General features: G+C 39.5%; 1 protein-coding gene across 1 annotated transcript in view; it reads left to right on the top strand.

Moving 5' to 3' along the window:
- Positions 1–26,636, top strand: part of ADAMTS12 (ADAM metallopeptidase with thrombospondin type 1 motif 12) — a 271,688-nt gene that overhangs the window by 60,431 nt on the left and 184,621 nt on the right. Inside the window, exon 3 of the mRNA XM_033109831.1 lies at positions 22,368–22,518. Within this exon, the coding sequence (XP_032965722.1) occupies positions 22,368–22,518 (151 nt within the window). The remainder of the gene's footprint in view (positions 1–22,367; positions 22,519–26,636) is intronic.

The following is a 26,636-nucleotide window of genomic DNA, read 5'->3' as shown; positions in this document are numbered from 1 at the left end:
TGTTGCCATCCTTTTGCAGTTTTACAGCGTGTTTGATAAGTTTTCAGAACATTATGTATTACCATGCTTAGAAAAAACTAGCACAGTTCACACGCATACAAAAAACCCCAAAAATGTTATTTGGTGCCAAATAAGCTTAACTGTCAATTTCTATGGGGAATGTTTTTTAGAACCCTTAGGTTCTTATGTGCTCTTATGAAAGCCTACCCTTTCCATATTAGGACTTGCATTATAATACATTTTAATTGCTTGTTTAATTCTCTGTGCTTTTCACTAGACTGTAAACTCCACGAGGGAAAGAATGTTTACTGTTGTATTCCCAGGGCTCTGACAGAGGAGCTGGCACAAGGAAACACCTAATAAACGCTTCTTGATTGGGTAGATGAAAGGGGTCATCGCAGACCAGGAAGTGTGCTGTGAAACAAAAGTCCAGGATCATGGATTCAGAGAAACTCAGCCAGCTGCTCGGGCAATCCTTGATGGTCAGCTGCTTCTTAACCATGTTTCTCTTGATGAAGGGCCGCTCAGCCCTTTTTTCTCCTTCAACATAAAGGATTGTATGTTGTATGTGCATCTTTTTTTAAAAAAAGGCAATCATCTTCTACATCCTATGAAAGCTAACTTGTTTTCTTTTCCAGTAGCTCAGTGTATAGTGCTGGACTCCTGGAAAGAAAACATTCAATGTCATCAAGACCTACTTGGGGTTAAGCAGGATGCACGGTGTAGGGCAGACAAGAAAACTGATCTCTTCCCAGTTTTACGGGTATGGTACTTAGGTCCATTCTACTCCTGGGAGTCAGGGTAGAATGAGTCCAATTACTAAGTCCAATTACTAAGAATTCACATAGAAAAAATGGCCCTGGTTTATCATCCTGATGGCCACTATGGTGGGCTGTGACAAGCCATAAAGGAGGCTCTGTAGGTGACACACATGCACACGTAGAGAGCACATGAGGCCATCAACTGTTGGGTTGCAAGCAGGTTTTCATTTTATAAAGAACATAATTCACCCATTAGCAGCCAGTTCTCACTTTAAAGTCCCTGAGTGAGAACAACGAAAACGAAAGGGAGCATGTTTCTTAAAGCTGTGAGAACTTTTTTACCTGCTATGTACCAAGCTCCAATCAAAATAGCAAAAATGTGACCTTTCTTAGTGTCAAATAGACTGATTATTGGGAAGTTGGTCACACTTACTGTGTTGATTCTAAATCCAGGAAGAGACAAGCCCTGGGGCGTGAAATGTCTTTGGGCAGAAAGATAAGCAGCAAATGTCATTATTAAAAGGACACAGAAAAATGGGAACAGAAGATTCAATCAAGAAGAACACACATGTTCTGGAATCCTAATATGCCTTGTACCTTTCATATCTGGGCTTTGTGCAGTCTTTTCAGTTGACGGAAAGATTCTGACCCCAAACTGTAAAACACTATTCATTCTCCAAGGCCCATATCACAGGCACCTCCTTTATGAAACCTTCCCAGATGGAATTAATTTCTTTCTCTTTAGCATAGCCACAGCATGAAATCTGTTTCTTCTCACTGCCCACTTTGTATTAGCGTTATTCATGCCTGTATCTAAAAGTCAAAATACAAGCCTCATTCATATGCACGTCTTATGTAGTGGTGCTTATCTTAATGCCCTTCCAATGGTAGGTGCTCAAAATCGAATCCAGTGAAAACTTACCCAGTACTAGCTCAATTCTTAAGAGTAGTGCAGACTTGTCTTTCAGACAGAACTCTCATTATGCAAAGAGGTGAAGCACCAGCCTGATGGCTCCTTTCCAAGAATCCTGGAAAAGAAGGATCTCATTTTTTCACTCATGCATACTTTATTGTGTATGCACGCAGGCACATATGGGAGCTGTCTCCATCTCTTTTCCTAGAATATTTTTTTACAATTCTGTTGTATTCAATCTCCTGCCCTCCTGTGTGTTTTCCAAATGAGTCATATTCTACCTTAGGAGGAGTTATGCCTAGATCACAATGGTGAATTAGTTTCATCTCACATGTCAAGTGTGGTGAATTGGTAGAGGATGCCTGGACTGTTTGTTGAGCGTGTGGGTAAGGTGGGTGGAAAGTGTGGATAGTGTGCCGAGAATGGATAGCAATGGCTGCCATGAACCCAGTACAGGAGCGTGTAGGTGAGGCAGGTAGCCGTGTATGGACCATGTTTTTGCCATCTCTGTTCTTGACAGATGACGGTGGCTCTTTGCAAGTACATGGCTGCTAAGAGTCTAGAATCAAAACTACAAGAATTTACTCTTTGAAAGGGAAGGGACCACAGAAGATATCTAGTCTGCAATATCATTTTACTTGATAGTGTTATCTTTTTAAGGACAATGGATATTCCTTTTCTCATTTTTTGCAGTTTTTTATATTGTGGTAAAGTATGTATAATGTAAAATTTACTATCTTAACCATTTACTTTACATTGTGGATGAAATGCATCCATTTGCAGAAAGCTTCATCTTGCAACACTGAAATTCTGTAGCTATTAAACTCTGTACCTATTTTCTTTACGATTTCATTTTTTAAGAGCAGTGTTAAGTTCACAAGAAAAGTAAGAGAAAGGTACAGAGATCTCCCATATACCTCTTGCCCCGACACATATGTAGCCTCCCCCATTAGTACTACCCCCACCAGAGTGTTACATTTGTTACATTTGATGAACCTACAATGACACATCACAATGGGACCCAAAGTCCATAACTTACCTTTGAGCTCACTCTTTGTGCTTTATATTCTATAGGTTTGGACAAATGTGTAATGACATTTATCCATCATTATATTACCATACAGAATATTTTCACTGCCCCCAAATCCTCTGTGCTCTGCCTATTCATCCTTCCTCCCACCCCCAATCCCTGGCAACCACTGATTTTATTACTGTCCTCCATAGTTTTGTCTTTTCTAGAATGTCATGTAGTTGGAATCATACAGTGAGTAGCCTTTCACAATAGGCTTCTTTCACTTAGTTATTGCATGTAAGTGGGCTCTATGTCTTTTGATGGTTCGATAACTCATTTCTTTTTCATGCTGAATAATATTCCATTGTCTATATGGACGACAGTTTATTTTTCCATTTACCTACTGAAGGACATCTTGGTTGTTTCCAATTTTGGCAATTGTGAGTGAAGCTGCTATAAACATCTGTGTGCAGGTATTTGTGTGGATATATTTTCAATTCCTTTGGGTACATGCCAAGGAGCTCGATTGCTGAATTGTATGGTAAAAGTATGTCTAGTTTTGTAAGAAACTGCCAAGCTGACTTCCAAAGTGGCCATACCATTTTGCATTCCACCAACAATGAATGAGAGTTCCTGTTGCTCCACAACCTTGTAAGCATTTGCTGTTGTCAGAGTTCTACATTTTTGCCATTCTGATAGATGTAGTGGCATTTCCCTAATGACATATGATGTTTTCATATGCTGATTTGACATCTCTGTATCTTCTTTGATGAGGTGTCTCTTAAGGTCTTTGGCCCATTTTTCAATCGGATTGTTTGTTTTCTTATTGTTGAATTTTAAGAGTTCTTTGTTTATTCATTTTGGGTAACACATCTTTTGCAAATATGTGTCTTTTGCAAATATTTTCTCCCAGTCTGTGGCTTGTCTTCTCATTTTCTTGACGTTGTATTTTGCAAAACAGAAGTTTTAATTTTAATGAAGTCCAGCTTATCAATTATTTCTTTAATGGGTCACGCCTTTGTGTTGTATCTAAAAAGTCATTGCCACACCCAAGGTAACCTTATGTTTTCTCCTATGTTTCTTATGTAATTTTGTGTTTCTCCTATGCTGAGTTTTAAGTTTGCATGTTACATTTTGGTCCATGATCTGTTTTGAATCTATTTTTGGGAAGGGGTAAGGTCATGTCTAGCAGCACAATTTGTTGAAAAGATTATCTTTGCTGCATTGTATTACCTTTGCTCCTGTGCCAAAGATCAGTTGACTATATTTATGTGAGTCTATTTCTTGGCACTCTGTTGTGTCCTATTAATCTATTTGTCTGTTCTTTTGCCAATACCACACTGTCTTCATTACTATAGCTTTACAGTAAATCTTGAAGTTGGGTAGTGTCAGTTCTCCAACTTTGTTCTTCTTCTTCAATGTTGTATTGGCTCTTTTGGATCTTTTGCCTCTTTATGCAAACTTTAGAATCAGTTTGTCAATACCCACGAAATAGCTTGCTGGGATTTTGATTGGGATTGTATTGAATCTATAGGTCAAATTGGGAAGAACAGACACTTGATAATATAGAGTTTTCTATGTAGGTATAAAGATGGAATATATATCCATTTCTTCTTGGATTTCATTCATTAGAGTTTTGTGGTTTTCCTCATATAGATCTTGTACATATTTTTTTTAGATTTATACCTAAGTATTTCATTTCGGGAGGTGTTAATGTATATGGTATTGTGTTTTTAATTTCAAATTCTATTTTTTCTTTGCTGGTATATAAGAAAGTGACTGACGTTTATATATTAACCCATGTCGTAAAACCTTGCTATAACTGCATATTAGTTCCAGCAGTGTTTTTGGTGGTAGTTTTGGATTTCTTACATTGATGATCATGTCATCTGCAAACAAAGATAGTCTTAGTTCTTTCTTCTTAATCTGTGTACTTTTTACTTCCTTTTTTTCTGTTTTGGTCTTTTTGCATTAGCTAAAACTTCTGGTTAGATGTTGAAAAGGAGTGCTGAGAGAGGACATACTTGCTTTGTGTCTGTTCTTGGTGGGAAAGCTTCAAATTTCTCATCATTCGATATGTTAGCTGTAGGGTTATTTTTTTCCTCATTAATATGCTATTTATTTATTTATTTATTTATTTATTTATTTATTTATTTTTTCCCAGTTTCAGGTGCACAAAACAATGTAATAGTTAGACATTTATCATTTATATCCCTCACACTGTGTCAACTCCCCTCCCCCACCCACTATCCCTCTGACATCGCACACAGCCATTGTATTTCCACTGTCTCTATTCCTAATGCTGTACTCCACTTCTTGTAACTCTATACATTATATATATATATATATATACACACACACACACACATATACATATATATGTATGAAAGTTAATTTGGGGAATGTAATCAATAATGTTGTAAAGATTTTGTAGGGTATCCGATGTAGGGTTATTTTTGTAGATAGTCTTTATCAGGTGTTTTTGAAATGCTGAGGAGTAGCTTTTTTTTATCCTTCATGGTGTTTTCTGAGCTTTCCGGATCTGTGGTTTGGTGTCTAACATTAATTTGGGTAAATTCTTAGTCATTATTGTTTCAAATATTTCTTCTGTTTCTTTCTCCTCTTTCTGGTATTTCCATTATGTGTATGTTAAACCTTTTGTAATTATCCCAGCAGTTCTTGGATATTCTGTTCTTTTTTTTTTCAGTCTTTGTTCTCTCTGATTTTCAGTTTTAGAGGTTCCTATTAATATATGCTCAAGCTCAGAGATTTTCTTTCCTCAATTGTGTCCAATCTACTAATAAGCCCATCAAAGATATTTTTCACTTCTGATAGTATTTTTGCTTTCTAGCATTTATTTTTGATTCTTCCTTAGGGTTTCCATCCCTCTGCTTATATTGCCCCTGTGTTCTTGCATGCTGCCTACGTTACTTATTAGAGCTCTTAACATATTAAACATATGGTGAAATTCCTGGTCTGATTAATTCCAACATCCCTGCCATGTCTGGTTCTGATGCTTGCACTTGAAATTGTGTTGTCTTTTGGTATGCCTTGTAATTTTTTAAAAGGTAAACTGTGTGTTTAAGGTATACCACATGATATTTTGATATACATGGTGAAATGATTACTACAGTTAAGCTAAGTAACATATCCATGTGTGGGGACAGAGCCAGGAGTGCAGTTTCCAGGCTCTCGGCCTCACGTGGAAAGCTGCTCACTGGGGTAGTAAATGGCCATCAACTGTGATTGGATGGCCATCAGCTGTGGCTAGTTGGCCGTCAGCTGTAACCAGTGAGCCATTGGCCACTAATATAACTGCTGTGGCTACGCTAGCAGAAAATGGGGGCTAGCATGAAGATGGTGGCTGAACTAGCAAGAGTGGATTGCAGTTTTCAAGCGAGACTGGTATAGGAAGACCCCTTGTTGGGGTGCTGGCGGATGTTTGCTTTCTGTGTCTCCAACCCAGTCGCTAGCGAGACTATAATGGTATGACTCCCTTATCTATGGCTTCTTGGGTGTTCCTTTTTGGCCTCACCACATCCTGCATTCTTACGTGGGGAGCGGGAACTGAGACCCCGCCTGACACCCCGCATGACACTATGTCTTCACGTGGTTACTATTTTGGGAGGTAATTTTTTCTTGATAAGTGGACATACCAGGTAAAAGGAAGCACAGTAAAGAGACCTTTAGTCATGTGGTGGTGAGGTGTAGCAGAAGGGGGCTGTTCTATAATGCATTGATTAGGTCTCAGTATTTTAGTGAGCCTGTGCTTTTGGACTGGGAATTTTACAAGTGTTTTTTGTTTTTCCTGCCCTTTAGGTGGGACAGGATGGCCAGGGTGGCTGGAGTTGGGTATTTCCTTTCTCCCGTGTGGAAGGCTAGAGCTCTTTAGAGCTATATTTCCCTTCCCCAGATCATTTAGGCTCTGATAATACACCAGCAGGTTAGGCTCTGGTTAACTAGTTCCCCTGCAGGCAGGCCTTGTTAAGAAAAACAGAGTCCTCTGCGTATTTTAAGATGGTTCTTTTTGCCCTCCCCTTGATGGAAGCAGGAGGGGCTTTTTTTCTCTGATACTGTGGGAACCTGGGTGAGCTCCTGGAGGTAGAGCTCACGAGATTGTAGGGGCCCCCAGCAGTTTGTCAATTACAGTTCCAGTTCCTACTGGGGTCTGCTTCCATGGTGGTTTCCACTCCCGAGTCTCTGTTCCGGTGAGCAGCTACTCCCGGTAGTCCCCTGTCTGTCCCTCCAATCTTGGGGTCAGCAGTTTGCTCTGTGTCCTCCGCTCTCTTATGGATTTGAGAAGAGTTGTTGATTTTTTCAGTCTGTTCAGATATTTACATGTTATTAGGATGGGATGTTGGTCACTAGAGGTTTAGCATCAGCTACGGAAGCCCCTTTTATGCTTATTTTTGCTGGATGGAGATTTCTTTTTTTAGTTAAAAGTTTTAATAGGAAAGACAAATCACTTTAAGAGATATAGAATACACAAGAAAATAAGAAAGAGAACTAATAGTATTAGAATGGAACTATTAATGTTTTGGTGAATGCCTCTCCACTTGGTCTAAGGCTCTGGCTTCGTTTCTCTCTTGTGTATCAAGATGTGTTCTCAGAAAAGAACTGAGACCCGTTCATTCATACAGAATGAAAACCTTACTAAGATACTTCTTCCAAAATTAGTTTAACTGTTTTTCAGGTAACAGATTCCTTATTTATTTTAAGCAAAAGGCATAAAGATCTAATTTTAGATTTTATACATCAATTATTCAACATTCATCACTGAATAGATACATGTTGAGTATCCACCATGTGTTGGGCCGTATTCTAAGCAATGGAGATACAGCATTGAACACAATAGATTAAAAACTTCTTTCATTGTGAAACTGACATTCTAGTGTGGAGAGTGACATTGACCAAGATTAAACTGCTAAATATATGCTTATATATAGTATGTAATAAGTGCTGTGAAGACAGATAAAGGCAGTAAGGTGGGTAGGGAGTGCTAGGGTGGGAGCTGTTTACACTGTTGTTCGCATGGTCAGGGAAGGGCTTTCTAGAAGACAACATTAGAAGTGTACACATATCTGGGGGAGGGGAATGAGGACAGAATTTAAGGGCAGGGACCCTGTAATAACATCTCAGTCATCCCCTCTGGGCCTATTGCAAAGCTGACTCTCTGCTTATATCCCTGAATTTTTCTGAAAGTATTTCAGACTGGTTTGAGAAACACTTTTTAAAACATGCTTCTATTGCCACAAAACCACAGATAAAGCTGTGGACATATAATCAATGAAAGCTGGACTTAATTGGAGTTCCTAATACATCTTGGGGAAGCCGAATCACGGGCATTTGAAGGCTCACCCTTACCCCCAAACATTGTACAAGTTACAAATTAACAAGTAGTGAGAAGGATCCAGTTCTGCCCCTATGATTTCCCAGTAGGTTCCGGGAAGGTTGAAACTTCATCTGAATGGGATATCTTGCTCCCCACAGATTTCAGAATTTCCTATATTCTAGTTCATAGTTGGGAACAACCAAAACCCTACACTTAAGGCCGTTTCCTCCTTCGTGCCCTTGAGGTCAAGCAAACTGTTGTAAGAAGGTCTCTTTGGAACCTTAGGAATGAAGACATGTTTGAAACCATGATCTCATGCTTTCCATAGATGAGACTTTGTCACATGGACTGTCACATTATATAAAAGGCAACCACCCACTTTCCCCAGTCATTAGTTTATTTGAAAGAAAATTCAGTAAAGCATAATTGTGATTTGCAGCAAAAAAAATATCGTGATTATTAAGCTGAAAGTGATAGAGGAGTATACATATGCATTACTTAACAGATTAATGTATGTAGTTTTATTTGACTTGCACTCTACCCGAGGAAAGAAGGCAGGGCATGAATCATAATTTTTATTTTTCAACTGTAGCTCCTAATTGCTAGGCCAGTTTCTTTCAAGTCATTCCTTTTGACCCCTTGTGTTCCACCTCAGAGTCCCAAATCATATATTAAGATTTCTAGCAAGATACAATTAAATATTTTACTGCTATGTCTAATTTTTTTTTCTGATAGAAAGAGAATTGTATTTCAACCATAATAAACTGGACATTTTCTTTGCACTTTGCTGATTTGGCAAAAACTCTAGGGGCTAAGATGAACTCACATCACTGTAATTGATTTAAGGTGAATACAATGGCCTCATTTTAACTTCTTTAAATGTTTTAGTTTGGACCAAGTAGCTAAAATTTCCCGGGAGTATAGTTAGCCCTTTTCATCAATCCCAGGGCTAGATACTAGCTTTCATCTAAGTTTACTCTTATTTAGAGCTGGCACCCCAATTCTAGTTGGCACTGTGTCTCCTTTTACACTTGATATATGTAACTATGTTGTATTAGTTTCCTATTGCTGTTTAACAGTTAGTTGGAATAATAATATTAAACCATAAACCCGACAAAAGCAACATGAATGCAGTCTGTTCAGTAATTACACATTGCATTTTCATGTACCTAAAAGTATAAAGCAGGTAAAATACAATTCTCCTGCATCATTTAAATATGATTGAAAGCTAATACAAAAATTAATATCTTGGCAAGTCAAGCACCCATAAAATATTTAATAAGAATTTCCCTTTTTTATGGCTTAGAGAGTTTTTGAAATAGTGATTTTGATCACCCAAAAGCCTCCAAAAGCTTTTGGTGTTATTTCCCAGTGGCTAGCAGTTGAATTCAAAAATCACCTCTCTGGCATTAGAGATCTGCTTTTTAAAAACTATCTACGCTCTCCTTCTTTTTGCGTGAAGTAAACGAGTGAGTGACCAAGAAAAGAAGCGAAGGTTGAAGGGGAGGCCTGGAGTACCGTGAATGAAACGTGCAACCCACCTGGACAATGTGGACACCACCTGTACATCTCGTTACACACAGCGCTCTTGTCTACCCCCCGGCATAGCCACAAGTGGTTGCCTACCCAGGAAGTTTTCTTTCAGTGCATTTATTTCACCTAATTTCCAACTTCCTACTTCATAGATTTGAAAGAAATACATATTTTGCTCTCCCTTTCCTGCCTTTTTACTTGCTCCACTTCCATCCTTTCCACTCTTCCCTGTTCCTCTTTTTCTATTTTTTCCCCTTCTCTTCCTTTCCTGTATATTTGTCTTTTCTCTCTCTCTCTTCCTCTCCTTCCATATTCTCCAACCCTACCCCCTTCTCTTCCCTGCTCTCAGCCACTCACCTACAGATCTCTAATTAGCAATGTAATTGATGACTGGATATCAGGAGCAAAATATATTTTAAAAGCACTTCAATTAAAATCGTGCTTTCTAAATAAATATCCCCAGAACATTACATTCTATCTGTGTATATCACTTAGTGTCCGTGAAATTCTTTTCCTATATAAAACATGTGTTTCCACTCAAACCACTGAATTTATAGAAGCATAATAAAACATTTTATACATTCTATCTGGTTTTAAAAGTGTCACATGCTGATATAGAGATTGAAAAGTTCAGAAAGGCACAAAGAGGAAAATAAAAATCATGTGTAACCTAATCACACAAAGAAAAGCACTAGCCAATGTTTGAAGGTAATTTTATTTTTGTTATAGATATATAGCCAATGTGGAAAATTCAGAATTTTTAGCAAAAACATAAGGGAAAGAAACAATTTTATAACTATTCAGGAATGACTACGATTAACATTAAACTATGTATTTCTTTCTTAGTATTTTCTCTGTTTCTACATAATTGGAAGCATCCTCAACGTATAATTTTGTATTCTTTCATTTAATCTCATATAATGACCTGTTTTTGATATCATCAAAAATGTAATAATTTTTTATTTTCTGCATAATATCCCATTATATGGATGTTACACAATTTATTTTCCAATCCCCTGTTGTTGGTCATTTAGGTTGTTTCCTATTCATCATTGCAAATCTTGCAGTGATGGATATTTTTGTGCACCACTGCTTTCCTTATTTTGCACCAGTTCTTTTGGAAATAATTTTACAAGTGGAGTTCTGGGGTCAAAAGTGTGCCTTTCTGAGGCTCTCAATGCATGTTGTCCCAAAAGGCAGACACAGTCCTCCCTCTGTTCCCCTGAAGTGTGTGAGAGTACCTGTGTAACTATGTTATTGTCATGTGACCAACTTAACTGGAAAAGTGTTTAATTTCCCTTCCCAGATTTTGATTGGGATGTACTTTCTCCATCACCTTTAATACTAATAAAAAAGAATTGAGTTATTTATAATTTTTTGACGTGTACTATTTTTATTGCTGTTTTAGATATACAGAAAAGATATAAAAGAGAAAATAACCCTTATCTTGATGTTTTTGCTGTGTCCGAAATTCTTGATTATACCTTTGTGCTGTGCTTTAGTAACTTGGGAAGTCATGAAGGGTCAGACAGGTTGGAATTTGCATCAGGCCAGCTCATCTCCAAGAACACTGCCCTCATCAGGGTTAAGGTCACCGAAAAGGTCACAAATGTTGGGTAAGCTTCAGCTGTCATTCGGGTGCTTCAGAAAGTTCTGTATCACTCACCACATTGTTTCCGGAAATGAGTAAATTATTTGTGCTAGATTTTGACAAGAATGCATGTTGTTTTAGTATATAATTGTTCTATTAGTAGGGACGTTTTAATGTTTCAAGCCATTTATCATTTCTCTGTTATGAATTATTTGGGGCATAAACAGTTTTAAATGGTGAATCACAATAGAAGTAGACATTTTTCTGAGCTTAAAAAAGGATGAATTGAATGTTATAACCTCTTTGATGTGGGTGTGAAGGCTTAACTCATTGTCTATTTATATGTGTTAAAAGTATGTCTGATTAATCTAGTTATTTTTATTTTTCAATGTTCCTGAAATCACCAAAAAGTTTTCAAAGATGACAGAGTAATAGGTTTCCTCTCCTTCCTAACAATAACAGAGAGTAAGAGAGGAGCTTTTTTAGGATATGAGATTTTGACAAAATTCCAGAGAATGGAAAGTGGGACAAGTCATAAACAATGTTTCACGGCCAAGTGAGCCAAACTCAGAGAGTGCCCACTGGGGGGACAGAGACCATAAGAAAGTTGATGTGACTCAGGAACCCCAGCATGGTTTGGGGCTTAGAGATGCTAGATATGATGGAGGGCAGAGAGGGGGGAGGCGTGGCACCCCAAGCAGAAGGATTGTCTGCTTCCACTACCTCAGGCAGAACTATTACAGCTGGATATCTATCCCCCTAAGCAGTAGACTCAAGTTTTCTTCTCTGCAGGAATTAAATGGGCCAAGAAAAGAGACCTTTACATTCTGGCATTTAGGCCCTCTTCCAGTCATAAAGATGAGGTACCTGCTAGATCCCCACTTGAACAGTCGGAAATCCTCCATGCATACACAGAGCACCTCACCAGCTTTTCAGCACCCCCTCACAAATACAGATGGATACGCAAGGGTATCAAGACAGTTTAGGGAAACCTGCAATATGAAGGAGGAAGAGCAAGGTAAATAAACAGGAAAAATTAACTTTGGAGAAATCAGATAGTGTAGAAAGCAGAAAGGAATGCAACAAGCAAATAAGCAAACCTCAAAACCTTGAAGTTATGTCGTTAGAAATATTATAGAATAGATTGTGTCCATAAATGAGAAGAGGATACTGTGAAAAGAAACAACTAGAGGCCAGATAGAGCTCTCTGGGGGGCAAAAATACGAACTTTAAAAAGAAATTAATAGAAACGTTGGAAGATAAAGCCAAGAGAATCTGTTAAAAAGTAGACAAAGCAGACTCATAGAGACAAAGAACAAACTGATGATTGCCAGTGTGTGTGTGTGTGGATGGGTGAGAAAGGTAAAGGGGAATATAGTCCATAATAGAGTGATACTTTGCATGGTGATGGTGACAGATGGTCACTAGACGTAGTGTGGTGTTCACATTTTAAGGTACATAAATGTCAAATCACTATGTTGTATACCTGAAACTAATTTAATATTGCATGCCAACTATGCTATAGTAAAAAAAAAATGAAGAAGCCTAGGAGTAGGAAAATATGAGAGAAAAAGTAAGGAAGACAGAGGAGCAATCTAGGAGGCCTAACATCCAAAAGTATTTCTCAGAACTGGAGGACTGGAAAAGGCAGAATATGGAGTGAAAGGTCCAGTCCAGCACAAGGGATGAAAGAAGACTCACTCAAAGGCACATAACTGTGAAATTTCCAAATGGCATGGTTAAAGAGAAGTACTAAACCTTCTGAGGAGAGAGATAGAGGCCATCCAGAAAGGACTGAGTCAGAAAAAGAGCAGACTTCTGCGTTTCAAAAACATACAGATGTGAGACCCAGAATTCAGTAGCTCTAACCTAGAGGTACTGTCTGGGGAAGTCCCTGGATGGCAGTGGGGGATGGGAGGTGAGTGGGCCCATGAGCCTCTGGGCCGGTTTGGAGCAGGGAGATGGAGAACTCCCGGGGATGTCTCCAAGATAAAAAGGGAACTCTCTAGAGTAGTGCCTGATATGTTGGGAATTTAAAAAGAATGGATTGTAATTACAAGGAAGACAATGCAAGTAAGAAAAGAGAAAGACAAGTAGAAATTCCAAGAAAAACAAAAAGCTGTACGAGAGAGGAAATATTAGTAACCTGTGTGGCATAGAGCCCATTGTATGTGAGTAGATGTAAGGTGTATTAGTACATATATTAGCGGAGTACTAGGTTTGCCTGTACATTGTTTTAATAATGTAAATACAGTTGTCTATATTGGTCTGATGAAGTAATGATGTTGGGAGAATGGAGGGGGAATTGGGGAAGGAAGCCAAATTTTCGTCTATTATAGCAGGCACCGTACTTCAGATAATGCCTAAAACTGATTTTTTAAAAATAACAGTATGGGGATGGTGAGGGGATTAGAAAACAATCAGTAACCACAAGATGGCCACGGGGTTTGAAAATTAATCTGGGGAACGTAATTTAGTGGTTACCAGAGGGTAAGGGGGTTGGGGGGTGGGAGATGAGGGTAAGGGGTATCAAATATATGGTGATGGAAGGAGAACTGACTCTGGGTGGTGAACACACAATGTAATTTATAGATGATGTGATACAGAATTGTACACCTGAAATCTATGTAATTTTACTAACAATTGTCACCCCAATAAATTTAAAATAATAATAAATAAATAAATAAATAACAGTATGTTATTCAGAAATATGGAGATAACTTCCAGAAGAATAAGGTAAAAAAGTCAAATGTCATTACCTATGGAGATTGGGAAGGGTAGCACAAAAGATTATTGTTTTTCATAACAGGATTGTAAGAAATAGTCCACTTTTTAAACCATGTACTTGAAGTACATATGAAATTATTTAAAACATAATTTATATAATGCATTTTATTAAACTTGATTAGATTCTGGATTCCAAACAGAGAAACAGACAATGAATAGCTCTAAAAGACATTTTGGGGACAATATGGGAAATTTGAACATGCAATGAAAATTAGGTTATGTTGTGGAATTATTACTAATTTTCTTCGGTGAAGTAGTGGTTCCTCTTATATATTGCTTCAACAACTCACCTCTTCCCCTTCCCTCCACCCCCTTACCCCCCGCCATCCTTGAAGGAGGACACAGCACTTCTGGTCACACCAAAGTATTAGAGGCCAATGTGTATTTTACTAAAGATTTCATAGGTGATAACATAAAGGAGTTTACACTGTGCATTTCCTATTCTCCAAGCTAAAACCCCCATTTTATTTTTGCAAATCTTTCACTTTGGTTGCCAGTTGATCCATCTTCCTCTTTGGATCCTTTACCTTCCAGCCTCTCCATCTTCAGATGCTGCTTTGTCTATACCTGGGTTATTTCCAGGACACCCAACGTCGCCCTTCTTTCTTAAACAGTTGTTTAGGACATTCTCAGCTGCTATTTCCCTTCTCTCTACCACTCCAATGTTGTCTTCAAGGATGTGAAAGTCTGTACTCCTCAGTAGGAAGATTTTGTTTGCCCTCGATCAAACACTACAGTTACCCAGACCTATTCTCCTTACAGAGTAATGGAGGATTACAAATAACTAAAATACATTTGTTCCACTATAGTTGGGACATTGGTGGTGCATAGAAAGTGGAGACAGTAAACGTGGACTTATTCTTTAATGAAAGAGTTCTTTATCTTTTCATTTTAGAGATGTGATGAGGATATAAATATCAGTGTCCACACGCATGTCTTTAACACCTCATACTAGACCTCCTCTTCATTTTTTCATCCTTTCTCTACTGTGGCACTTAGTGAAGTTAACCTGCTATAAAACTCCTCCCAGTCACCTATTCCCATCACTAAGCCACCAGAGAAGGTATTCCCCTAAGTCGTTGTTAAACATCCCTGGGATGCCTTGTTTAAGGGCAAAATCACTATGGTGGCCATAGCAACAGTTTCGATTGGCTCTGGGCTCTTCCCTCCAGGGGTGGGAGCGGTTGCCATCAGGGATTGTAGCTCCTCATGGTGGGAGAGTCAGGGCCAGGACCATGATTCTCCACAGCCTAGGAAAGGCTCTGCATCCTTACAATAGCGGGTGCTTTCTGGTTTAATGATGGCCTGCTGAGGCAGCATGAAATACGTGGTAGTGCTTTGTCATGGCTAAATCCTCCGTAAAGGTTTTCTGTTCCTTCCAAGTGCTTTCACGTCTGCAAAGCTGGTTCTCTCCTGTTGTTCTCCCTAATAACACGTGTCCTGGGCTTTGAACGTCTTAGCAATTTTTCCTTTTTCTTTCAGTTGAACTCCTCATTTTCTGGTGATGGCAAACATAGATTGTTAGAGGACCGGAAAAAAAACAAAGCAACAACAACAACAAAAAACCCAGAAAACTTTCCTGGTAAAAGATTATTGGGAGGAGGAGAAGTAGTTAGAAATGACCTTAAGTCTGACATCCCTCATTTTGTTCAGGACAGTACCTTTTGTAAGGTACTGTCATAGATGAGGCTCCTACCTTGTCAGTGTGAGACAGAAGTTCTGATAAGTTTTTTGGTTGTGACAGTGACTCTTAGATGATGTTCCTTGATTTTGTTGGCTTATCTAGGGACACATGGTTTGAGATGTAATGAAAAGTCCTTTTTTAATTTTTGAGAATGCCTCATTTGGTAGGGTTCTTCAGCATTTGTGTCAGGCTAGCTTCTTTCAGACTGTTCATTTTCTTCCTGATATGAAATTACTTCACATGTATTTCACATTTAAAATCCAAAACATTTATTTAACTAGGGTATCTACTTCCTAGAATGTTTTAAACTTTTTTTTTGGCGGGGGGCATCTTTTAATTGCACTGATCGGCCAAGATGGTTCGGGTGTTGTCTGCGAACCTCGAATTCAGGGGACTATTCGCCACAAACCACAATCAACAATCACAGCTGAAACTTTGGAATGAGATGAACTAAGTGTTTAATTGGGGTCATTACTGTTTCCTCAATACATAGTGTTATGCTGTTTGATGGTGGTAGAAAGTAAAAACAATCAAGCACCACCATTATAATGGAATAGTGTAGTGTTTTGCAAATGAAACACTACATTATGTACATTAAAAAACCCAGGATTATGTACATTAAAAAACCCAGGGTGCTTGCTAAATGACTTTAATCACTTTATATTATATTGTGGTAATATAACACAATTGTGTAATGAACACAATAACATATTGTGTTCACTGTGGATGATGCTATGATAAACTGCGCTTTTGTGCATTTATTACCTACCATATGCCAGGTAAGATATATGGTAGTTTACATAGGTGTCTCTGATAGTTATAACCCTGCAAATGAAGATAGATTTTGCCCCATTTTACAGATGAGAAAACTGGGGCTCAATCTATTAACTAATTTGACCGAGATCACACAGTTCATGCTATTTCTGGTACACACTGTCATAACTTTTGATCTTGTAATTTTTTTTGGAATCAATTTCATCAATTTTTCGATGAAGAGATATTTTCTTCTGCTATGTGGACTCTGAACTGCTAGTCAGTGAGTGGAATGTGGTCTTGTATAGATCAGGGCTGTGGCAGGCTCCTCCAAAGAGCGTCGAAGAGGAATGAGGACACGTAGGCTGATACTCCAGGACTCTCACGGGGCCATCTCCTGTAGAAGTGTAGTCTGGCTTCCAGTTGTTCCAGTTCTGTATAAGCCCAGTCCCAGGCCCCTACTGGGACATCCATGTCCCTCCCACTCAGGCCTTAGGACAATGGCAGCGCCCTCATACAGCCCTTGTCCTGCCAAATTTGCTCCTGATGATTCATTTTAATTTTGGCACATTGCTTTTTTTTATATCTGGTTGCCTCTTAAGTCTCTGAAGTCTTTGTGTAGTACATTGGTGTTTTCAAGCTGGCTCCTGACTCACTCGATCAAGAAAAACAAATTGTTACAGTGAAATGTCACATTTTTTTTGCCGTTTGTTTTTCTTTTAAGGCAAATCCTCAAATTTGCCCTTGATTATAGCGTTCGTCACTATGTGATGACTATGCTTAGGGATCTCTCTCCTTCACTAATCACACAGTCTAGAAATACGAAATCCAACATGGTAGCCATTAACCACCTGTGGCTATTTAAATTTAAGATAATTATTCAAGTTGGATGAAATTAAAAATTCACTTCCTCTGTTGCATTCGGCACATCTCAAGTGCTCAGCTACCACATATAGCTAGTGGCTCTCGAATCGGATGGCACAGATATGGGATATCTCTGTCATCACAGGAAGTGCCACTCGGCAGCACCTGTAGGAGGTAGGGAGCAGATCTTCTGTAGGTTATAACATCTGCCTGGCGCATGGTAACTACCAGGTGAATGCACCAGAGACTTTCTTCCTGGCTTGAGCTTTCCCTCCTCAAACCACGTGAGTTACTAGGACTGCCAAAACCATAATGCTAAATCTTAATGAATGGACTTTATCAGTCACTCTCCCTTTGACTCCATGGGGGCCAGTCAGGGAGCTCTTGGTACCACAGTAGAAGGTGGGGTATTCCTGGAGTAATCTTCCAGAGGTCTCACTTCTCTGTATTCTAAGACTTCTGTCATTCATTGACTTCTGACTTAAGGTCCTGGCTATGTATTAAATGAGAAAAAGTTGCTCTGTCTCTTACATACCAGCAACAAGAAAGTAATTCTTGAAGGCTGCCATGGCTTTAGGACTGTGCCAAGTGTTTTGGAGACTATGGAAGTTCAATCTTTTGTCTTCACCCAGAAATCATCTACCCTCAATGGGCTCTCTCTTCCCTAAACCACAGCACTGAAATCTGTAGCACCGAGGGAGGGGCCTCCCCTCACTTCCTGTAAGGTGCTGTGTGAGGTGGTCTGTGATATAGGGCTTGAGGTTTGGGTTCCAGGCCCAGCGCCACCAGATGCGGTGGCCCTTCTCTTGGGCTGTGAGTACTAGGCCCCTTTCAACACACTAATGCTAAGACTTTGCCTTCCCCCTTTCTACTGTTTTATGGATATCCATCCTGTCTTCCTGTCTGGCTTGTAAACTTTGAGAGTAGAGGTCACTAGCCTTCTTAGAATAATTGATGCAGATTCATATGCATCACACTCGTATGTGATCTGGGGGTTGCAGTTTTATCCTCTTTCCTGTGTATATAATGGATGAGGCGATATCTTGTCCAGTGATCCTGGCACTATATTTGAATGTCTTGGGCACCTTTATCCCAAATCAATGTTTTTTCTGTTGATTTCGGAATATGTTTATAATATTATCTTTATCACTATGAGTAGAAACAAACTAATCTGGTAACTTCTGAAATTTTCAAATGGAAAGGAATTTCTTTCCAGGGCAGGTTGATGAGTTTTCGCAGTGCTGTTCTATAGCACAACTCCAGGGAGTGCTATTCAGTTTTCCCTATGTGAACAGCACCCCCTTGAGTTGTACAACGCAGGGCCCTGAGGGTTGGAACTGATTTCATAATTCTCTCCTATGTCTCTTATAATACCGTTGGTTTTTACTCTTCAATCTGCTAGGCTTTATCTGTGGAAATTCTGAAGGAACGATAGCATAGATTACATGACTCTTCAAGGTCTTTAGGCTTTGTGATTCTAGAACACTCTATTCACAAATTCCTTTTAAGATGCTGCCAATTTGATCCCAAATCACTGCACTAACTGATGATGTCAGCTACATCAAGATGGCTAACACTCTGATGGGAATTGAGAAGGAAGAGAGGTTATAGGTAAGTATTCTCAGTCTGACACTAGGAAAAAAAAATTGATTCTAAAGAATCTGTGAAGGTCCTTCCCCACCCTAAATAGAGGATCAATGCCAATTGACTCACACTAAGATAGCTCAGCCCTTTGTCTCAGCCCCACCAGCTGGGCTTGCCTGATGAGTAGGAAGAGTCCGATCTAATCGGCCTTGAGAAATCCACCTGCCTTAAAATCTTTTCCATTGGCCAGTGTCTAACACTTGAGATGAACTAGTAGACGTGTTTTTTTTTTTCTTTTGTGTCAAGTAATGTTTCCTGTAAAAAATTAAGGTTAGACTTAAAACTAATTCATTCGCTTTAGAAATCAAAATGACGGTTACGTTTGGGGGATGGTATAGGCTGGGAGGGCAAACAGGGGAGTGACTGGCTGCGGGGAGTTTTCTATTTCTCCATCTAGGTGTTCCATCTATGAAAGATTTATGGGACTTCACAGTTCTGATTTGTATACCTTCGGTATGTTTACAATGCTTCAAAATAAAGTTTATTTAAAGCAACTCTTACAGGATAGCCTTGGGAAGCATTCACAGATATTTCTTTGTTGTAACAATGAGGTGAATTTATTTCCAAAAGAGAGTTAGCAGTGTAGAGGAGGAAGCGTAGATGACAAGAGAAGATAAAAGGGCAAATTTGTCTTCTTTGAGCTTCTGCCCTGGGCTCATTCTAACCTGGTTCTTCTGGGAACAGAATACTAGCTCCCAGTGAAGTGAGTATGTTTTCCTCAAGTCCATTGCCATTCTCCTTCAAAGATATAGGATTGGTGAGCAGGTTGTGGAGAAGTTTGGAATGAAGGGTGCCTTCTTTGGCCCAAATCCAGAACTTATAATAAAAGGTGATTCTCTTGGGCGGTTAGCTTCAGGGAAAGCTTGAAACCAGTCAGTCCTTCCTTTGCAAAGTAAATTGTGGATGATTTCTTCCAAAATGACCTGGCTCTGGTTAAATGAAAGAGACCAATAAACCATGGCCACCTGGGACCAGGTGTACAAAGCTCTGTGTTTATATGTTGGGGGAGAGGCGGTGCAGAGCTCAGCTGGGAAATCTTCCCACCTCACTCTCCCACAAACCACGGAGCTCTTTTCACCCCCTCTCCTGCCTGGTCCCTTTGCTGTGACATACACTTGAGGTCCTGCGGCCAGCAATCCTACTTGCATGTGAGCAAGTATCCTCCTTCCCTTCCAGCTGGCGAGTCACGCAGTTCTCCTAGGTCTTCATCCAGCTTCTGAGAAAAAGTTAGGCTGCATAGGTAATTCTGGATGCGTGCTAGCAGGACTAGTCTTGTGGAGGAATACAAATGGAAGTTAGTCTGTAGGAAAATGCTAGTTTGGCTTTCAGGCATTCTCAGGCATGTTGCCCATAAAGTAGTTATTATGTTCTCCAACTGGACTCCCTTCTGTTTTTTCTGCACCACCTGGGTCCAAAATTCGAGGCTGAAGAATTACCAAGAAAATCCTTTTTCTTGGTGATTTTTTTTTTCCTGGACATCAATATCAGGTTAATAGCAGTTGCACAAAGTGACCCCAAACCAGCCATTTTTGAGTCCTTGACTTCTGCTCTACTTCTATGGAACAAATGAGCTTCATTAGCAAAAGGCCCGCTTTCTCCTCATGTTCCTGGTATTTGTTTCAGAGTAGAAATGGAACCAAATGCAGGACTGCACGAGTCTGTTGCAGCTATTTTATTGCAGTCTAGACCTTGTCTGTTCTTCCTGTCCCAGAGGTTTTTTTCCTCAGAGAAAAATACTGAGAAAAAATGTCATGTCTTCCAAGAAATGTCCACAAATTTGAAGTCACGTGTAACCGATATTAGAGTTGGTAGTTAAAATATTACCACCCTGCATTGTAAAGCAGTTGCATGGCACTTTTACAACCTTCGGCTGCTTGATTCTCCTAACAGCCCTGTGAGGTAGTAGGCATTACCCCCATTTTAGAGTCTGAGCAACTAATTCTAGGTCACATGGCTATTCTTGAGACTCCAGTAAAGTGTTCCTTTTAAAAAATTCTCCTTGTTATTAAAGTAATCAAAATTACTGACTTGTTTGTCAGTAATCAAAATAGGACGCCAACTGTGAGATTTATGGAAAGATCTGGTTGTATTACTGATGCAATGAGTCAAACATTTTGGAAAGACACCCAAGTCAAGGACTGTCCAGTAGAGAGCAGCCTCCTTTCATGGAGCCCCTGTAGCCTCCTGACTGGGGGCTGCTTACCTAGTCTTCAGACTCACCTGAAAAGCCCTGGCTTGCTGAGGTATGGGGGTGTGTGTGTGGGGGCGAGGGGAGGGGGTGGTCATGAATTCTGGAAGGCTTTCACAGTTTCCCTAATCCCCCAGTGTTTCCAGGTTTATTTTTGCAAACTTAAAATTCATTGAACTGCTATGTTGACTCTGGAGACCCTCATACAATGAAATGACGTAAAATCTTAGATTTGGAAAGAGTCTATAGTAGATCAGACTACGAGCCAGGCCCTTTTCTAAGAACTTTTGTATATATTTAACTCCTATCATCTTTGTAGCAACCCTTGATTATCTCCATTTTTCAGCTGAGAAAGCTGAAACTGAGCAAGTCATTTGCCCAAGGTCACAGAGCTAATAAGTGAAGACTGGTATTTGAAACCATTTTCATTCCAGCGTCTGAGCCCCTGATCACCTCACTATGATGCCTCTAGAGCAAGCCATTTTATTCATTGATAAAGAATTCAGATTCTGAAAGTTAAGTCCATCCTAGAGGACGTTGGCAAAGGAGTTTTCTAAGCACTAAGGCACTGAGAAATTTTCCTAAAGAGAAAAGAGAGTTGTAGGACATACCACTTCTAGACCTGACCTCCAAAAAGAGTTACTCATTGACCAGCGTTCTGCAGCATGTGATGAATTCCTATATCTGTGAGATGAGAGTGCCCCCCTTTTCCCTAGAAACTGACAGAGGGCTTTCCACTGTAGACCCCTGCAAACTCAGTCTCAGGTCAGGGACTTAGTGTTATGTAAGTCCCTAAAAATATCTTTGTTTTCTTGAGAACAGAATGGCATTAGGTACTTCAAGTCAAACAGTCGTGTGAATATATAGCTGGGCTGCCCACATACAGGTAAATGTTCCACAAAGCTGTCAGTGGAATAAGGAATATAGGTACCAACTCCATAATAGGGCAACCATGAAGCACTGGCTCTTAATTTAAGATTCATAGATAGCCAGCGATGGATGGGTTTTAGGAGGGGGGAAGCATGAACCTACAAAATTGCATGCTACGTTTTTGATAGATACGTATATGTGTACCTTTTTCATTAGAACCTCAAAGGCATCCGTGATCCCAAAACATTTAATAACTAGGAAGACATTTCATTACATTATGTGTAGCTCTTCTGTGAGCTCAAGTGGCAGCCTATGAAAGCACTGCTCTTACAAGTTTCACGATCATCATGATGTATATAATTTTTACTTTACTAATTTTCTTTACATAGATAAAGAATTGATTCAAATAAACCTTTGCATTGCATATATTTACAGACTGGATTTTTCCATCTACCACATGGAGACTTTTTTATTGAGCCTGTCCAAAAGCATCCCCTGGCTGAGGGAGAGTACCACCCACACATCGTTTACAGGAGGCAGAGGCAGAGAGTTCCAGACGTGAAGGAGCCAACCTGTGGATTAAAGGGTATTGTAACTGAAATCTCCTCACTGGGTTCGGTGTGTTCTGTTACTGCTTTATTCCAACAGGACTTGTGCTTATTCAAATCTGGTATCTTCTCCCCATTCTGTTGCCAGAAATTTTGCACCTTTGTATGAATCATTTCACTTCTCTATACTCAGGTTTCTGTATGTTCTTAATCGGAAGGGAAAAAGGCGTCTCTTACGTCCATGCCACATTAGTTGATGATAGTCATGTGACATTCATACTGGTGGACTGGTTTAAAAAAATCTCTTCTGAACTCCTGAGAGGAAGATAGTTTAAAGAAATGATTTTCAGTATCAGCTATGTATGTATGTACACATTAGTGTGGAATATGATTGACAGCTTGTCATCTGCATGGAAGGTAGGTTTAAATGTTTAATGATGCTGATGATGTGTGAAGAGAAACTGAAACAAATAGCAACACAGTATCAGACAATGAATTCAGCTACACTTCTTTGGCTGTGCTTTGTTTGCTTTGGGCTTAGTTCACTGAGGAATGTCTCCTGCCCCAAAGCCCCTGGAATGACCTAAACTGCTTCTATTCATTGATAAAGAATTCAGATTCTGAAATTAAGTCCATCCTAGGTAGTTTCAGGTAGTTTCAGGTAGTTTTCAGAGATAAACTGACCCAGATTATTTCCTTGCAACTCCCACATTCTCTTTAATGTGTATGTTTATGCATAAAGAGCCCCTGGAAATCGGGGCATTTTCTTAAATATTGTATCGTTCCTCCTTTCTTCAGTGACAAAAAAATAATGGGTGAGGGGGGAAATTAATAAAAGGAATCCATAATATTGTTTATGTCTTAAGTATTTGGAAACTGTGGACTTCAAATGGAAAATAGATAGATGATGAAGGAATTAGGGAAGGAAGGTTCTGATAAGGGGTTGAAAAGGACTCAGAACTTGAGCTTTGCAAGTTAGAGAAAGGAGAATGAAAGGACAAAGGTTCAAGTATTCAAATTTCTCTACAGACATCACCCAGACCCTGTGATAGATGGTAATTTCCTGGGAGTTTCTTCTTTAATATTAATAGAATATGTAAGCAACAAGAAACTTTTGAGTCTATAATGTTTTATGTGCACAAAGATGGACGCTGTCTACATTCTTGAACTTTAGTAAGCTGTTGTAACTTTATCCTAAATTAGAGAACGTCCTGTTTAAAGCTCCTTCTGTCAAGTACCAAGAGAAGGGAAGAGACACATTGTCTGGCTGATGTGATTGATAAAGGTACCGATCCAGATAACTTGGTCTCAAGGTGAATTTTTAGGACTCTGTTTGTCCCTGATCCAATCACCTGGATAATTACCCAATTTCTATTACACAGTGGAAGAAGGAGAACAGTATGTGTGCGTTCAATATTTTTAGATCACGAGGTCATCAGTATGGCAGAGAGAGTTACTAAGGCAGTGAGTGAAAGTGGCTGGATACTAGGTGCTGTAGACATGGTTGTTCTGTGAAGTGAGTTAGGTGTGTCCTTATTCACCACCCACCCCCACCCCTTGAACGCCTCTTTCCCTTACAGTTTCCCTGTTGATACAGTTGATGAATAATGAATTGAGGATGGCATGCATTTAGTCATGAAGGCAGAAGACATGGATAGGAAAGGAGCAGAGTTTATAAGTATCATGCCCCCGTTAGGTCACACGATACCACAATTACAATGCTTGCCCTACCATTTCATTATCGAGCTTCTAGGCTAACCATACGACTTACCACTTTTATGAAAACTCTGATTCATCCCATCTTGGAACCATCTTTGTGTTGTGAATTTCTCCATACACATCTTCTAAAACATATTTTCTTATACTTGCTTAAATTAAAACCGCAGAATGTCATAATTGTACAGCTCTGCTGGAAGGACTTTTGAGAGTCCTAATGCAGCCTCCTTCTTTCACCAAAGAAGCAACTGTGACTCAGAGAAGGGAGTGAATTTTTCAAAAGCTTCAAGGAGTCGGTGTTCAGAATGTAGCCACTCTCAGACGTTAAGATTCTCTTATGCCTGGGGCTTTATATTCCTTCATGTTTATTCTTGAACTCTTCCTTGAATATAATTTTTGTTTCATCAACTGTGTCAATAGCCCCATTAGGGTAGGAAGTCCATCCCCAAACAGTATGCAACATAGTGTTAGGTGTAAAGTGAAATGACACTGAGCGTGATTTGTAGGCAAGGAGATGAACCTAGATGAGACTAGCCCCTAGTTTACATAACCCTGATCGAAAGAAAAACAAATGTACATTTTCTAGATGTTGAGGAAGCGTCAGTTGTACGAGTATGTGACCATCTCCCTTCCTAAGTCAATGAGCGTGATTCTGTGCTTCAACGATAGCTAGAGATTCAAGAACAATCTGCTGTGCTTGTGAATATTCTCAAAGTGTACATGACATTTGGAGTTTTAAAAACTTGGTATACAGAAATGTTCTTGATCTGGCTGAACCAGGTAATTGCAGTGTGCTTACACCACGTCCCCCTGCAGAGAGGATGGCATTAACTAGCAGTAGCCAGGTCATTAGCCCGCACTAAGATACACTACACGCTTCGGTTAGTTGGTGTTGCAAGACCAAATCACTGTGATTACATCAAGAAAGTTTCCTTGTATAAAGCATTCTGTCTTTGTCATATTCAAAGTAGGAACACCCATGATCCTGAAAACAAAGATTTACTTTAAAAGTATTCTAGTACTTTACGGGAGAAAATGGATCCATTACTTCGCCCTAAAATATGACCCTTCAGTTCTAGGTATTTCCTTCACGGAAGGGGGCCCAGGAATTTCACAGCAAGTCCCTTAGTAATACGGCCTAATGTAATTAAGTTCTTTTTTCCCCCAGGGCTTTCTTGTGATGCTCTTCTGTTATTGATTTGATCAGTTTGAACTAAAATTTCTTAATCTGTGGGCTAGTTTTCTTTGCTTCTCTGAGCCTTATGTGTGCTAGCCATGCCACAGTTCTTGTTTTTTCCAGTGTTCTGGAATCCGCATTAAGTGGTGGGAAAATACAGTTTGCCTGAATTAAATCTAGAGCAACTTTCAAAACCTCATTTTATTGACAATGACTAGTTCCTTTCTCTTAGTTTTTTGGCAAGAATGTGTCATACTGGGACTTGAGTGGCTATTAGCTGGAAGTGTTGGGTGGAACTTTGGTTTTAGGAAGCTGAAGATAACAGTAGTCAGATAGGTCAGATGGCAGTAGTGACAGAGTCAGCTGTTTCTGTGGCAGAAAGGGGTCCCACCCAGCAGGTAAGGTCAGAGTTTGGGATTTCATGCCTCAGGATTCTAGGCTAGAAACACAGCGCCTGGTTCCTGGCATGTATTTTTGTGCTTAAAATTTATTGATTCATTCGACAAATATCTATCGGGTATCCCCTTTAAGACTGCTGCTCTCCTAACTTCTGTGGGTACAGCTGTGAATAGGATATAGTTCTTGATCTGAAGAGCTGACAGCCTGGATAATAGGACATGGGTAAGTAGGGATCCAGTCCTGGCTTCATCCTTATAATATATGTTAAGACTGTGAAGAGAAATGGAATCTTAATGAATGTATTGGATGTTTTTAGTATTTGTTACTCTACATGATATTTGTGCCAGGACCTGTAGCTATAGTTTATTCATTTTCTCTGCTGTTGTACACCAATATGTGACTCTTCCACTTGATCCAACCTCCACAGATCCAATTCAGAATGGATCTGAATTGCTTGCACTTTGGCGCTATTATACATTATGTTGCAAAGACCACTCTTGTGCATGTTTCTTAAAGCACAGGTTCAGAGAGTTTTCAAGGGTATATACCTAGTAGTGGAATTAAATCAATATTGCATAGGATATATACAACTATGACTTTACCAGATGATGCAAAATTGCTCTCTAAAGTTGACATTCAGAAACCATGAATGAGAGTCTGCTTTGTTCTATATTCTGTCCAATACTCAGTATTCTCGTTTTAAACTTTGCCAGTCTGTTGGATACGAAGTGTTATCTCTCTGTGCTTAATGTTGAAGTTACATGTGTTCTGTGTGAAGTTGAGCCCCAGATCTATGGCTTGTGTGGGTAGATAGTCCGTGAATACTTTTCCCCCATGCCCATAGTCGAAGCCCAGAGAGCCAAG

This window comes from Rhinolophus ferrumequinum, chromosome 7 (genome assembly GCF_004115265.2).
Source record: "Rhinolophus ferrumequinum isolate MPI-CBG mRhiFer1 chromosome 7, mRhiFer1_v1.p, whole genome shotgun sequence".
Taxonomy (NCBI): Eukaryota; Metazoa; Chordata; class Mammalia; order Chiroptera; family Rhinolophidae; genus Rhinolophus; species Rhinolophus ferrumequinum.
This window is presented reverse-complemented; position numbering and strand designations above follow the sequence as displayed.